The following is a 17,155-nucleotide window of genomic DNA, read 5'->3' as shown; positions in this document are numbered from 1 at the left end:
TATTCATGTGTGTAAATTTATTCATCCGTGATTATTTGGGAGAAAAATCTTAAAATTAAAGGAATTTTTTGATAACTCCTAAACTTAATGGGATTTTTTTTGATATTTTAAAGTTATATTATGTACCCGACAATCGTCCAAAGTTAAGAGTTTTTATTTATTTATATATTTAGCCTTTGAAATATGTATCTTTTGGAGGATTTATTTTAAAAAAGATAAAAATTTGAATACCTGATAGCAGAAAATCCTTATATATATATTTTTATTGTTCTTTGTCCAGCTAAAACATATTCCATGTAACTTCTTCAAAAACAATCACTATTAAGCTAATGTCCTTTTAGTAAAAGCCCAAAGCAGACAAAACAAAATAAACCTCTCTCTCTCTCTCTCTCTCTCTTCGCTCTCTCTCTCTCATAAAAATAGAAAAAAAATCCGACCAAAATACAAAAGGCCCCACACAAAATACTAGTCCTCCATCACATACAATGTAGTAAAATATCAAATCTTTGCAACATTCTTCCCCCACTGTTTTGGTCTTTTGACTCCAAACGAACTCTTTTATTTTTCACTTCCTCAACATAAATTATCAAAACTAAAATCTCCCATCTCTCACAACATAATCCTGGTTCCCGCGTAGCTCTCTCCGTCACCGTCACCGTCGCCGTCATTGTCACCGTCACGGTGGCCGAGATCGAGAAACGCCGACCAACCTCAATTCTCCCCACTCCCCAAGCCCCCCAACGCCCACGTGGCACCCTCCCATTGGCCCCATCACTGGGCGAAGCCCCCGGGTGCGCACACGCCAAGCGCTCTAAATGATATTCCCCATTGTCCTCGAGAGTCGAGCCCAACTCGTACAAAATACTCTCTCTCTCTCTTGGTTCTTGTTGTTGCTGTTTGTTGATATCGTTGTTAGGTCGAAAGGTGAGGTGAGAGATCTTTGCTCATCTCTTCGTTCTACTAATTTTCCAAATTTGTGCTCTCATTTAATTGTTTCCCAAAATTGATAGTGACCCATTTATAAAGCCCCCACCCAACGTTTGACGACTCGGTATCTTTCTCTCCCTTCAAACCCTCATCCTGCTCTCGCGGCCCCAACCCTAATCTCCCCTCTCAGGTAATCCAATCCGCTGAATCTTGTCTTTTTTTGGCCGAAAGATCGGATTATTGGAATTGGGTTGGGTTTAATTTGTCTAATTTGGCGGTTTCTAGATTTCCCTCTTTGTTACTGTTATCAATTCTAGTCTTTCTTATTGCTTTTTTGTTATTTGATCTTGCTGGGTTGGGTGTTTGGGCATGGATTGGTGATTTGTAGTTGCTTTTTTATAGTGATTAGTTTGGTTTCCATTTGTGGATTGGGGTCTGGTTGATCTTTGTCAGTTAGAGCAGTTGATTTCTCAGTGGCTGATCCTGGTAGAACAATTAATGGTGTTTTTGTTGTGATATCTGATTGTTTTGATAACATGTTTATTTCCTTGACTCATGCAGTCTGCAGGAAATTTATAGTTCTGGAAGCTGATACAATTTCATGAGAATGTTTGTACTGGGAACTGTTCCATTGTTGTTTTGATTAATCTTTAGTTACACAATTGCTCTTATGTGGAACTGTATATCTTGCTTGCGTTTTGATGAGCATATGTATTGGAATTGTTTCATTGTTGAGTCCTGTTGCAGCTTATGAGCATGCTAATGTTTATCTGTTATATCAGCTATAAATGCAGTTAACCTCCAAATATGAAGGAAGGCATCTCTTTGCAAGACAAAATGGTAGACAGGAACTGGGTGATGAAGCGTAAGCGGAAACGGGTTTCTAGTGGATTGGATGCATCCAAGGAGAAAGAAAGTATTTCTCCGTGCTTGGATGCTCCAAAAAATAAGATTTCCATTAGAAAGAAGCCAAGGGCTGATGGTGAGATTTCTCATTTCGGTGACAGGATAAAGGGACATGACGGGGTAATATCCATTATTTCCTAATTCCCATTTCAAATTGCTGGCAGTATCACATGCTTTGATGTATACTTAGTTATGTGGCCTATTGTATTCCATAATTACTTAGTTATGTGGCCTATTATTGTATTCCATAATTACTTTTGACCAACGATCTCAAGCCCTGCAAATTCAGCATGTCAATAAAGTAACTCCATTTAAACCGTACATCGATGCGAGGTTGCTGTCTCATCTGTTGTGCTTGTCAATAAATGATGGAATAAGTAGCATGATGAAGATTCGGGGGGGAGCACATTCATATGTTCCAAGATAAACTAGAATTATGTTATTTATTTTGTACTAGCCATGGATGGAAAAGTATATAGGAATCCTAATTCTGGGCATTTCTTGAAAACCAGTTATCGGAGGCAAATATTTATACCCTTTCCTTGTAAATGTTGAGGCTCCTTGTTCTGGTAGTACTTTTTCATTTCATCCAGGAAATGAACTCTTGTTTTGTGTCTGTTGAAGTTGTTAAATAGTCCCTTAGCAAGATTGGCTAGCCTAAGCATAAACCTGAATAGGAATTCTAAGGCTTGGTTCAATAGTTGGCTTAAACTAGTCTGATGATAGGAGTTGAAGCTAAATCATGATCACATTTATTAGTTGGAAACTTATGTAATCATTTATGCCAGCGGGGAAAAGGATATTGTATTCTCCCTTGGATACATGTTATAACACAGATATCTCACTGAAACATGTAGCTATCAGTGGTATCAGGTATGTTTATCGAGAAAAGAAACTAACTGCTAGAAACCACTGAAAAAGACTATTTTCACAATTGCTAGGCTTAAATAGGCACTACAAGGTATCAGCAAAGTAGACTATTGTCATGGGTTTTCAATAGATGGCTCAGTTTCTAACCTAATCCTTTGCACTAATTGAACTTCTAAACAATAGAGTGTCGGGTAGTTGATTATGGTGTTCTTTCCTAATTGGAGTAGTCATTCAGGTGTATAAGGCTAGGATAAAAATACAAAATAATTCTAACAAAGCATTCCTTTGATCTCAATTAAAAAATGAGGAGATAGTGAAACAAAAAGAAATTGACCCTTCTAGCACTTCAAATCACTCTGTAAAACCATAAGTGGAGGGAGGCATATATGTGCAGCGTGTGTATGTGTGAAGGGACCAAAACTTGCCCCACTCCCACATAGGTAGATGGCAGGATGGATAGCCAAACAACGGAGAAACCTTCTCTTAGAATGCCTTCGAGGAGAATACATGCAGGATGACTTTTACAAAGTGTCTTGCACTATACTAAGCTAAATAAGCCTTTTCTCATACCTAGCCAGTTACTTCTTTTGGGAAGAATGAATAATATTAGCGATATTATGACCACTTCATGGAAATTTGCATAGTTTTGTTGGTTTTCTCATTCTTTCCTCCTTTTTATGGCAGTATTATTTCGAGTGCGAGGTGTGTGATCTTGGTGGTAATTTGCTGTGCTGTGATAGCTGTCCTCGCACCTATCATCTTGAATGTCTTAACCCACCCCTGAAGGTATATAACCTTTTCCCCCCGCTCTCTATTAGTTTTTCATGTGGCAGTTTGGATCTTGATTCTGACTATCTGTATTTTAATTTTTTTTGAAAGCGTGCTCCTCCTGGAAGGTGGCAATGTCCAGGCTGTTGTGAGCAAAAAAATGACGTGACACCATTAAGTAATGTGGAAACTAGTTCAAGGCGAGCTAGAAGCAAGAGCAATTTTAAAAAGCATAAAAGCATAGATAAATTATCTGGTCATGACAAGCCACCACCTTCTGGAAGAACATCCAGTTTAGAAAAGGATAAATCAAGTGACAAGGGGAAAAGGATTGTTCGCTTTAGGTCACCATCTGTTAAAAAGAAGCCGGGGTGCTCTCAAGCTGATATTTCTTATAGCCCAAAGTCAAGTGCCTCTGGTGACAGTGAATCCAGAAATGGACTTTTAGCAGCAGCTGATAGTAGTATCAAGAAAAATCAAGAGTCATCTTCCTTTTGTAAGACAAGTTCCCATAAGGAAATCCTTTCTCCTGTCGTTGCTCTAAGTGCGGAGGCAAATGAAAACATGTCAAAAAGTAAAGGAAACCTCACGAGGGGTGAAAGGAAAAAAAAGAAACATATCCTTTCGTTAGTGCCATCCCCTCAAATATCCAAGAAAAACAGGAATAAAGTGAATGGAGTTGACAAGAAGAATAGATCTCGAGCTCACAAGGGGAAAAATGCTGTAGCTGATTCAGATTATGCATCAAAAGAAACTTCTCCGCTCCCTGGAACTAGCGACTCACTCTATAAGAATGCATCATTTGATCGACAAAAGTCTGCATCTAGTACCAAGAAGAACACCAGAGTGCTAAAATTATCCATTAAAAAGCATCGGGAGGTATGTTCTGCTGCGATCTTTATTCTAACTGGACGCTACTTACAAGATATTATATGACTAACTAGGCATACCATACAATATATTATCTGATTAAGCTTTGATGTCAGTTCTTCTCTTTCCTTGTGATCCTATTGCCACAATCTAGGCACCCAAAAATAAAGCTATATGTTAAGTTTAGTTGTTTTTTGATATTTGACCAGCTTGATTTAATCGTGTAGTACATTTCCTTTGTATATTATTCCAATGAAATACAACCCATACATTCGCTGCTTCAATGCTAATTATGGAATCTAATGTTGTATTCATTTTATTATAATCTCTTATCAGTATAGTTTATCTCTGGTCAATTCCGTCATAATATGCAGAGGTCATCCAAGGAAGCATTCCCCTCATCGCATGAGATAAATGAATTTGGAGAGAAAACAGATAAGACAATGAAATATCATGAGAATATTCAGGACGGTCTTCAACAGGTAAGTTTCCTTGATGTAATTATTATTTTATATTTACTTTTGGTTTTATAAGGATTTCATATAGCTGAATTTTTCTTGGTACCTTTCCTTTTTTTGTGTCTAAAACTTATTTTCTTTCTCATGTTTGAAAGGTTGATCGTATTTTGGGTTGTAGAGTGCGACGTAGTACAGTTATATCTTCATGTCATACGATAGCAATAAAATCCACAGTTTCTGCTGCACCGACTAACATAGTATGCAATTCAGAAAAGGAAGCAAGTCTATCATCGCCTTGCGACTTTGCTGATCCAGAAAATGGTTACAAAGAAAAAAGTAAGGATTTTAGTGGAGTCGAAGACAAGTATGATGGTAAAGCTGTGAATGACAAGGATATGGATGCTCCTCATGAAGACAAAACATATCAAGCCAAAGAGAATAAGGATGTGGTTATGACAGGAACTGGACAAGTGAACAACCCGCAGATTACTCAAGTAGGTTGTGACTTGCATGAGAAATCTTCTGTTACTGCAGTAGCTATGGTTGATACAACTGCTAAGATTCATTCCGATGAGAATGGAAATATGGGAACTCTAGTAAGTGATCACCAAAGTCATCATGCACATGTCTCTCATGATTATGAAGTTACTAATGGAGAAAGCACTGTGGCACCTCTAGTTAGCAGCACTAAAAAGTTAAAACATACACAGGTTTCGCAGGATTTAGTGTCTAAAGATGAGGCTGTTACCTATGAGTTTTTAGTTAAATGGGTCGGTCAATCGAATATCCACAACAGTTGGATTTCAGAATCTCAGGTGAAAATTTTAGCAAAGAGAAAACTGGAGAATTATAAAGCGAAGTATGGAACTTCCTTGATAAATATTTGTGAGGAACAGTGGTGTGACCCACAACGTGTTATTGCTCTTCGTGTGTCCAAGGATGGTACAAAAGAAGCTTTGACTAAATGGCGCGGTCTTCCTTATGATGAATGCACTTGGGAACGATTAGATGAACCTGTCATAGAGATGTCTTCTCATCTTATTACTGAATTTGAACGGTTAGAATATCAAACTGTGGAGAATGATGCTAGGGATATGACTCCAAGAGCTAAAATTGAATGTCAAGAAGTATCTTACCTGACTGAGCAGCCTAAAACTGGTTAAGAAAATGCTGGCAAAAGTCCAAAAATGTGATCCTTGCTGATGAGATGGGCCTCGGAAAAACTGTGTCTGCTTCTGCTTTCATCTCATCCTTGTATGTCGAGTTTAAGGCTAAGTTGCCGTGTTTGGTTTTAGTTCCCCTCTCTACAATGCCTAACTGGATGGCAGAGTTTTCATTATGGGCTCCTCACTTAAATGTTGTCGAGTACCATGGTCCTGCAAAAGCAAGGTCCATAATACGCCAATATGAATGGCATGCCAGCAGGCCAGATGGATCATCCAGAATGACAAAGTCCTTCAAATTTAATGTTTTGTTGACTACTTATGAAATGGTGCTTGCTGACTCCTCTTTTTTGCGAGGCGTTCCTTGGGAAGTTCTTCTCGTTGATGAGGGACATCGTCTAAAAAATTCTGAGAGCAAGCTTTTTAGCTTGCTGAATACCTTTTCTTTTCAGCATCGTGTGCTATTGACGGGGACACCTTTGCAGAATAACATCGGTGAAATGTATAACTTGCTGAACTTTTTGCAGCCGGCTTCATTTCCGTCGTTGTCAGCATTTGAGGAAAAGTTCAATGACCTTACAACAGCTGAAAGAGTTGATGAGCTAAAGAAGTTAGTTGCACCTCATATGCTAAGAAGACTTAAGAAGGATGCAATGCAAAATATTCCCCCGAAGACTGAGCGGATGGTCCCTGTTGAGTTGACATCCATACAGGCTGAGTACTACCGTGCTATGTTGACAAAGAATTATCAGATACTACGCAATGCAGGGAAAGGGGGTGCTCAGCAATCAATGTTAAATATTGTTATGCAGCTCCGAAAGGTCTGCAATCATCCATATCTAATACCTGGAACTGAACCTGAATCAGGTTCAGTAGAGTTCCTCCAAGAAATGCGGATAAAGGCTTCCGCGAAGCTGACTCTGTTGCATTCTATGCTCAAGGTTCTGCACAAGGAGGGCCATCGAGTCCTTATCTTTTCACAGATGACTAAGCTTCTTGATATACTTGAAGATTACCTTCTTATAGAATTTGGTCCTAGAACATTTGAAAGAGTGGATGGCTCTGTGTCAGTTGCAGATCGTCAAGCAGCGATTGCTCGCTTTAATCAGGACAAATCTCGATTTGTGTTCTTACTGTCAACACGCTCTTGTGGACTGGGAATAAATCTGGCTACAGCTGATACTGTAATTATTTATGATTCTGATTTCAACCCACATGCTGATATCCAAGCAATGAATAGAGCACATAGGATTGGGCAATCAAAGAGACTTCTGGTATACAGACTTGTAGTACGTGCTAGTGTTGAAGAACGAATATTGCAACTCGCGAAGAAGAAACTAATGCTTGATCAACTTTTTGTGAACAAGTCAGAATCTCAAAAAGAAGTAGAGGACATTCTTCGATGGGGAACAGAAGAGCTCTTCAATGATTGTGATGGTGTGAATGTACAAGATTCAAAAGAACCTTCTAGCAGCAAAGTTGAAATTGTTACTGATGGAGAGCAGAAGCATAGGAGGAGGTCTGGTGGCCTGGGTGATGTGTACCAAGATAGATGCACTGATAGTTCCGCAAAGATCGTGTGGGATGAAAATGCAATATCTAAGTTGCTTGATCGTACTAACCTTCAATCATCAGTTTGTGAAGGCGCTGATGGGGATATGGAGAATGATATGCTTGGATCAGTTAAGGCGAGTTTTTTTAACTTGTACTGCACTTATTCTACACTTTACATTCTTATGTGTTTTGCTTCATTTGTTGTTTTCATCGGATAATTTTATATGCTAGTTCGTAAAATTTCTCCACATCAACACCTTGCAAATTTCCATCTAGTTAACATTTCGGAAATTGATATCACATAAATTTTCTTATAGAACATAACTTTGTTTTCACTTGTTGAGGAATAGGTAAGCCATGACCAGTTGTATATCTGAGGGCTTAAGTTTGAAAACCACCTGATGTTCTGTCAATTTATCTGTTTATTCTTATGGGATACTCCTGCCAGTGGTATCAAATGTTTTGGGTATTACTCAATTAGGTATTGCCTTATTGGATTCTGTAGGTCCAACAATTATATACATTTTGTATTACGATGGAGACCTATTTTTTGCTTCTTGTGCACTTTGTCTCCAATAAGAAGTTATTGTCTTTATGTGACAGTAATATGGATCTTGATATGGTATGGATCTGAACGTGTTTTGAGTCTTAATGACTTCCTCATGTGGTCTGAGATATTATCTAATTTTTGGTACAGTGAATAACAGTTGGTGTTCTGAAATGGTTTTCATGGTAACGAAAATGCACTTTTTGGTGCATTTAATGCTTTCTAATATGGGTTTATGTTTATGGCAACAAATATATAGAACAATGATAATAAAATTAATAGGTAGGGAAGAGGAATAAGAGTATGTGGAAGGGAACACTTTGATCGTTTAATATCTATCTTCTTATTACAAACTTAACTCTAATTGACCCTTCATCTTATATAGAAATAAATAAGGAAAAAGTTTTTCTTATGAATATCCACAGCATCAGTTACTGGTCATTACTATTCATGTGTCTCCATGTTAAAGTCACTGAGTGATTGTTATAACCACTAGGTCCACTACACCTTCCATGTGTTTGGTGGAATGTTAAGCATCTTCTACTCTTCATTTTAACAAAACATCTGAAAGTAATGCATTTTAGTGTTAAAGTTAAATAAAAAAGTAAAAAAAAAAGCTAAATGATAAAAGTTAGTTAAGCGTGAAGTGAGCTGTTCTCTTGAGGCATTTAAGGATTTCTATCAAATGATTTGCATAATATAATCTCTCTCTATATGTATCTGCTTGTATCATATGTTAGCATGCCTTTTGTGAGTGTTAGGTTGGCTTGGATTTGGGAACGGGTGAGGGTGTCTGTGGTGTGGATGTGTTCCCTTTTTCTGGGTGGGTGACACAGGGGTGTGGGTATGGGTGTGTGCATCTGTCAGCAGATGTACATGTGCATGTGTCCCTTCTCCCCCCTCTCACAAGCCTCTCCATCTCTAGTAGCTTATATACATTTAGAATTTCCTTTTATTTTTGAAAGCCTGGTAACCTCCAGAGCTCTGAACTTGGTTAATACTCAAAACTTTTTTGGACAATTTACAAACATCAACCATTTGATAGGCCATGTTGGTTTATGAGTACTACACCTGTTTTGTTAAGTAATATGTGTTTGTGGTGAACTTCTTAACTGACTGGTAGAATTTGCGTTTGGCTTCTGAATGCATATTAAAAATGAAAAAGAAATCATATTAAAAAATAAAATCTGAATTTGAAAATGCTCGTCTGAGAAGGTTAATATGGTTTATTCAAATGACTAGTTTTTTTGTGCCTGGATATTTACCAAACCGACAAATGATAGGATCTATGATGTTATCCATTACGGAACACAGTGTGCAAATTGTTAGGAGAAAAAGAAAAGAAAATTTCTTGCAGAACTGTTAAAGACCCTTATGTGAATATATTTTTCTTGTTCCAAGGATGCTCATGCTGTTGAAATTGATGGACAAGATCCAGGAAATTGTAATATTCAAATTTCTGCTGCAGCTAACTCCAAGATTAGATATGCTGAATGTAATGATGCTGTGGTTATTATACTATTCTGAGCATCTGCTGGTTGACATTCTTCATGAAGTGCAAGCATTTATGTGCCCTGGTTTGAATGTAAAGTTCTAAACAAGAATGAGTCCATTCTTCTTATATCTTATGTGAAAAGAAGTTATAAAATGGATGTAAAGTTCTAAACAAGAATGACCCCTCTCTTCTTATATCTTATTCTTATATTTGCAATGTTGCGTGGACACTTCTATCATGAAGCCATACCCGACACTTCCCGTATCGCTACCCGTACTCAACACTCCTTGGACACTCCTTGAATATATATGCATACATTTACTTAGACATGAATTCAATTATATAATACATGTTTTAATTAAAATCACTCAATCATATAAACATAATAAAAGAAACATAAAAATGTTATAGTTGATTCTTGCAACATGTGAATGAGAAAATAATATTGATGTAGTATAAATTATTAAATGTCAATGTATATATAGTTGTGAAGCTTTGCATATCCTGTACACGTACTTGTACCCATACCCATATCCATAACCGTCCCATGCAACATAATATGTTTGTAATCGTAAAATAAATAAATATGTTTTCATTTAAATGTTCTTAACTAAAAGTATCATAAGAATTTTAAGCATTATTACTAATATTGAATCACTGATTAAACTCTTAATTATATATATATTAGAGAAAGTTAAATGAAAGGAGTAATTCATGGAATACAAAAAATGACTTATCTAAAAGGGTATTTTGAGAAAATGTAACACGTGACGGACCTGATGACCAAGCTTACTCATTATTTATGGTAGGAGAGTTAATTTTCGAAGAACCAAACCACCTTTAAGTTAATTACCCACAGGATTTCATTCTCAATGCGATGTATCCTGAAGCCTAAGTTCTTCCCTAACAAAATAAGTTACAGTAAATTACCCACAGAATGCCAACAGAAAGTAATTATAATAGGTATCTCGTGGGTATTTATCTCATTGAAAAAGGTATAGAACTATAGATATGCAAGCAGCTAAATTTGAAGATTGTATAAGTGGTCGGCAAGTATCCAGTGGATAAAAGTGCGGTCCCATGCACAATGGGGGATGAGTACATCAGTTTTTACTAGTAAAGTTACACATAATAGATCTATACTTTCTTCGTGAACAGCACGGGGTTGCTCATAGCATCTTAACGTAACTCTGAGATTGTAACCACTTCTGTCTGGTTGGTCCTATGGTGGAGTTCTGTTCATACCTTGGGACTGATTTAGTGAATAGGACGATTATGATGACAAGACCAAGAAGGAAAGTGGTCACTGACTAGCATATTGGGTAAGTAAACTATAAGCATAAATTTTAACATAACACCATCAAAATGGGATTGAGGGGAAGTTCTATATTTCTATTATAGTGAATTATCAAGCTTGCTTGATACAGAATCTCACCCTTAATGAAAGTTTTGCAAATGAAGATTCGTTGGCAGATGACTAGGTAATTGGGAGTAGGTTTGACGGTCGTTACTATTTTTTAACTCTCAGTCATTCTTATCATTATCTTTCCATTTAATAACTGTTTCACATATCAATTGCCTGAGCTTAATAATGTTTTTGATTTTTCTTTCACCGAGTAGTACTTGTTAAGGCTTATCATCTTTTTGCTTTTGTGCTTTTTACTAATTATTCAATTATTAATTGTTGTAATTTATATCTTCTGGCAAAATAATACCATAAATATTTCCCATTTTTGGCAATTCATTTTTTGTAATTTATATCTTCTGGAAAAATAATACCATAAATATTTCCCATTTTTGGCAATTCATTTTTTGTAATTTATATCTTCTGGAAAAATAATACCATAAATATTTCCACATTTTTGGCAATTCATTTCTTCTAACCCCTAAAACATGTTTTCTATTTTAACTTTATATATAACCAGTAACCGCATTGAACTAGTCTTATTCTCAAATTATGTCTCCATGCTGATATTTATGATTTCGGTTCATATTCACTGTCTCACCTGATGGTACATTTGTTGGTTAATCAGTCACTGGATTGGAACGATGAGCTGAATGATGAACCTGGGGGGACTGAATTGCTGACCAGCCTAGCTGGAGATGCTTGTGAGCAATCATCTGAAGCAAAAGAAGACAATGCAATCAATGTGACTGAGGAAAATGAGTGGGATAAACTCTTACGTCTCCGGTAAGAACTTGGTTTTTGATTCGTTGGATAACACTTTGTAATATGTTAAAGTTTTCATCTCCATTGACACTTCCAAGTTTATTCAGACCATTGCAATTATACTTTAAAGATTGGTCTTGTACATAAACGCACTTCCACAATGAATTTCTAAGGCATAATTATTAAAAAGCCCAATATATTGACCGAGGTGTAATACCCCAACCCTTGAGAGGGTGATGTGATTAGTATTGATAGATTTGATTGGAATACTCATACCATCAAGATGCATCTTCTTTTCGGAAACCCAACTTTTAGAAACTCCAAAGTTAAGCGTGCTTGGCCTGGAGAAATTCTAGGATGGGTGACCTCCTGGGAAGTTTTCCCGGGAGCGCGTGAGTGAGGACAAAACGTGTTGAAAAGACATGTGGTGGTTTGTGAGGCCAGTTCATCAGATCTAATAGCGTACCGACTCCGGGATTCCGGGGTGGGGCGTTACAAATGGTATCAGAGCAAAGCCAACCGGAATTGTGAGAGCTAAGTGCTATGCGGCGCAAAGTGCTACGTCGAGAGGGCGGGAGCCACCTTTTGAGGCCGTAGGAGCCACCTCTAGAATCTCACACGGATGGTACGGTCTTGGATGATATGATTTGGCGCAACGAGGACGTTGCGAGTTTAAGTGAGGGAGTCTGTAATACCCCAACCCTTGAGAGGGTGATGTGATAAGTATTGATAAATTTGATTGGAATACTCATACCATCAAGATGCATCTTCTTTTCGGAAACCTAACTCTTAGAAACTCCAAAGTTAAGCGTGTTTGGCCTGGAGAAATTCTAGGATGGGTGACCTCCTGGAAAGTTTTTCAGAGAGCGCGTGAGTGAGGACAAAACGTGCTGAAAAGACATGTGGTGGTTTGTGAGGCCAGCCCATCAGATCTGAGCGCGTGAGTGAGGACAAAACGTGCTGAAAAGACATGTGGTGGTTTGTGAGGCCAGCCCATCAGATCTAATAGCGTACCGACTCCGGGATTCCAAAAGACATGTGGTGGTTTGTGAGGCCAGCCCATCAGATCTAATAGCGTACCGACTCCGGGATTCCGGGACGGGGCGTTACAGAGCTGCATAAATTGATAATTACAATAGTAATAACAAAGTTATAATTCTTCATTAACAAAGTGTAAACATTCTATAAATGCATCTACAGCTGGGATACATCTTCTATTCGTCTTTGATATGTCTAGAATGCAATATAAAATTTGCAATACATATTTGGTGTATCCTATCATTAAAGTAGCATATTTGGTGTATCCAATAATTAAAGTATCCAGTACCAGATGGGTAGTCAATGCAGGTACATTTTCTTTATCAGAGAAACTGTGCAACATAACCAGCTCCTGTACAAACACACTTTTCCACAAAAAAAAATTTCTGCTGTCCAATCTATACTATATACTAAAGTAAAACCCTTAACTGTCACTTGGCAACTTCTTAGAACTTTCGCCACCTGGCAACTTCCTAGAGTTTTTGGCAAATTGACTTTCAAATTTTCATAAAAACCCAATTAATGCTAAGGACTTTTGCATGTAATTATGTCATTGTATCATGAAGGATCTGCCCCCTTAACTTCCAGCCCGTTTATTAATAGTACATTCTTTTATCTTTCATAATTTCATAATTCACAAAAATATCTTTTCCGAAAGTTAACAGTAAAGCTTAAATTATCCATTTAGTTGTGATATGATCACAAAAGCTATTTGCCTCGACATGAACCCATTCAAATCTAAATATCAATGACAACTACTATTATTACTCCTCAAATGCTAATATACACAAATTCTCACTTTTTAAAAGTCTTATTCCATAGCGTACTCTATTTATGCATCAATCTTGACTGGATATGCTTTAAGGAGAAGAGTGACAATGTAGCAGTTTAGTTTCAAATATATAAGCTTCAGAGAGAGAGAGAGTAAAACTTATGTCAACTTAAGTGGACGTCCACTAAGTTTCTTAGTCATTGATAATCACTTGATTGACATACATTGTGGATGATCCGCTCCGTTGAATTTGATCTACATATTCTAAAACCCCAACACACCAAATTTGGGGTGAACCTGTCGTGATTTGACCCTCCGTCGAGCCATGTAAAAAGTTATATTCATTCGAAACCGTTAAAATTGATAGAGTGGATGAATGGTCAAACCACGACGGGTTCACCCCAAATATCTCCCTTGCTTCCTTTCATTAATCATCTGCTCTAGGTAAAGTATTGTTCATGTAGATATTGGATAGGTTAAACGAGGAGGTAAATATCTCCCTTGCTTCCTTTGTTTTTTTTGACTTCTTATATTATTATTGTATTGAGTTATTTATTGTGTCATCATTGCTAACATGAAAAACTTAACATGAATTATATATTATTCCTTCATATAATTGATGATTGACTACGTTGTAATATAGCCAAATGATTCAAATGCAATTGTGCATTTGGTTAATTTTTTTATATTTATGGAATATTTTTGCAATATTAGAGTACACAAAGATTTGTTTGGTTAGAAAATTTTGTAACATTTTTCATAGTTACAGGGACAAATGGAGATATAGCTCTGTGGGATTTCTTAGATATGTCCAACTATGTTTCAATTATTTTTCTTTTTTTAGCATCTTTAATTTCGCACATATTGCTTGAGCATTTAGAGTAAATGAAGTGAAGTCTATCCAACTCTGAAAATATAGTAGACTAATTTTTCAAATATTTTCGCAGCATTGCGCTGGTGTAACGCTAGTTTATAATAACTGTTAACATTTCTGACATGAGGGCCTAAGTTAATTTTCACACAACTTTTGTAGGTGGGAAAAGTATCAAATAGAGGAGGAAGAAACTCTTGGTCGAGGCAAGCGCCAGAGAAGAGCTGTATCTTACAAAGAAACATTTGCTTCAATACCAAGCGAAGTACTAAGTGAGGTATTATATTCATTTACATTCCTAGATTTCTGTGCTGACTATATTATTGCAATACATACCTGACTGTATTACGGGTAAAACTTGAGCACCAATATCTTATCTCATCAGTCTGCTAATCACATTTTATTGATATCAGTGTTATTATTTTTTAAATGTTTTATCAGAAGAAGGCTTTGGTGCTTCTATATGGATGCATACTTGCATATAGTATAAAATTATAGGAAAAGATGTGATTTTTTGTCCCATTAGTCTGGACTCTGGACCTTTGTAGCATGTTCTATTGCAAAGGAATAAATTGTTTGTCCATGCCCAATGCAGTGCTTGTTACATTGCGCTGATCTCATTGTTTGGTTCCGACTACTTCAGAAATTTCTCTTTGATCAGTGTCTCATACAGTGCCTCATCATCTCTAAGTTCTGCATGTCTCGTTTCTGCATCTACAAGCTCTCTAAAGCTTCTGGGAAATTTTCTAGCTGATTCACGTCTCTCATATTTTTTATATTAATTTATGCTTGAGAACATAGGTAATGTCTTAGTGCAGTGAGAAAAAAGATTTTGCAGTTAATCATGATAAGGCTGCTTACTTGAATCCCTCTATGAGCCTTCCTATTTTAAAGCTTGGCTTAAAAGAACTACAAAAAAAACCTTAATTCAAATGTAGCATGCATATCCTATTAGTTTTATTCAAGCTTTCTATTTCACATTTATCCAGCTGATTACACTTTGTAGACTATCCACTGTAGTTATGTTTATTCTTTTTCCTTTTTCATCTTTAAATCTTTCTTTTTTCTGTATCTGCACTGGCATCTTACGGCTCTTATTAACTTATTGTTTGTGATTACTATTCTACCAGAGTGGTAATGATGACGAGGAACCTGAGCTAGTATATACACCTGCTGGCCAAGCTTGGAAAGAAAAATAGTATGTATTGGGGCAGCCTCCAATTCATTTTGGTTATTAACTACACTAACTTTCTATCCTTTTCTACACAGTGCTAAGCTACGTGCCAGACAGAGGGAGCGCATTGCACAGAGGAAAAACCCTGAAGTTTTGTGTTCTGCTGAAGAAAATGAGTTGTTAGTAGAATCACAGGTTCCCTCTGCCATGGAAGTACAAAGCTTGGATGCCCACAAATCTTTAGATGACGCAAGAGAAGATGTTTCTCCTGTCAGCCTTGAGGAAACGAAATTACCTAAGCTGTTTGAACTGAAGAGGAGAAATTCCCCTGCCAAAGTAGGAAAGAAGTATGGTTACAAAAAATATCACAGCACCCACCTTGATCTTTCTGTTAAACCTTCAGAGAATCTATCTCCTGATATGTTTTTACCAAGCCACCAGTTACCCAGCGGACCTTCTGCAAATCCGGAACCTCCTACTCATCTTTTACCTGTTTTGGGACTTTATGCTCCTAATGCAAATCAAAGAAATTCTGGCACCCGGAAATCTCATTCTATTTCAAGCCAACCATTATCAGATCATGAACGGAGAAAAATAAGCGCTGCGATGTCTGAGATGCCACTCACTATGCCTGCTTGTTCTGGACCTTCAGATGATTTGAATATTGGACAACAAGGGAGCACTGCTGATAAATCTTCTTTTCATGACACACCTGGGGAGACTTTGCGTCGTCGTATGAAGAATAAAAATATCATACCTGACAACTTTTTTCCTTTTGTCCCGGTATGTTTTATTATATTCCTTGGTATTTTCCACATTAGACTTACATAATATCTTTGTTTGGAATCGTCTGTACAAAACCCCTAGCCTGATTAGATGGCATTTCATTTGCAGTTTCCACCTAACACATCGGAAAGGATATTACATGGTCCCATGGAAAATTCAGGTGGGTCTTTCTCCTCATTTCAAGAGAGACTGGGCCTCCCCAACTTACTTTCTGATGATAACGTACTACTTCCTTTCCCACTTCTGTCCAAAAATGCAATGAAGCTGCAAGCAGATCACTTACCGAGTTTGTCATTACGAACAAATATGGATGGTTCCTCTCAAGACTTTCCTAATATTCCTTTGGCGTCAAATTTTTCACAACAATTGAGCGATTTAAAGCAAAAGCATAAAATGGAAGAGCTCCCACCAATTCTGGGACTAGGTACACCCTCGTCTTTACGTGAAAATCACAAGAAAGTCCTTGACAACATAATGATGAGGACACGTGCAGTAACTAATAAATTTTTGAAGAAGAGATCAAAACTTGATGCATGGTCAGAAGATGAACTTGATGCACTATGGATTGGGGTTCGGAGGCATGGAAGGGGTAATTGGGATGCAATGCTTAGAGATCCCAAGTTGAAATTCTCAAAAAACAAAGCAGCTGTTGATTTAGGTACAAGATGGATGCAAGAACAACAAAAGATAATGGATGGGCCAACATTTGCAATACCCAAGAGTTCGAAGCCTGATCTTGGCATCTCTGATGGAATGATGAATCGGGCATTACTTGGAGGTAAGTTT

The 17,155-nt window shown here is 37.2% G+C and overlaps 1 protein-coding gene across 1 annotated transcript in view; it reads left to right on the top strand.

Moving 5' to 3' along the window:
- Positions 517–17,155, top strand: part of LOC109833398 (protein CHROMATIN REMODELING 4-like) — an 18,051-nt gene continuing 1,412 nt past the window's right edge. Inside the window, 13 exon segments of the mRNA XM_020401051.1 lie at positions 517–929; positions 1,011–1,117; positions 1,710–1,953; positions 3,388–3,489; positions 3,583–4,350; positions 4,716–4,823; positions 4,955–5,948; positions 5,951–7,650; positions 11,592–11,749; positions 14,572–14,686; positions 15,540–15,607; positions 15,679–16,366; positions 16,478–17,154. Coding sequence (XP_020256640.1) covers positions 1,735–1,953; positions 3,388–3,489; positions 3,583–4,350; positions 4,716–4,823; positions 4,955–5,948; positions 5,951–7,650; positions 11,592–11,749; positions 14,572–14,686; positions 15,540–15,607; positions 15,679–16,366; positions 16,478–17,154 — 5,597 coding nt within the window. The 5' untranslated portion in view covers positions 517–929; positions 1,011–1,117; positions 1,710–1,734.

Source organism: Asparagus officinalis, chromosome 3 (assembly GCF_001876935.1).
Source record: "Asparagus officinalis chromosome 3, Aspof.V1, whole genome shotgun sequence".
Classification (NCBI taxonomy): domain Eukaryota; kingdom Viridiplantae; phylum Streptophyta; class Magnoliopsida; order Asparagales; family Asparagaceae; genus Asparagus; species Asparagus officinalis.
This window is presented reverse-complemented; position numbering and strand designations above follow the sequence as displayed.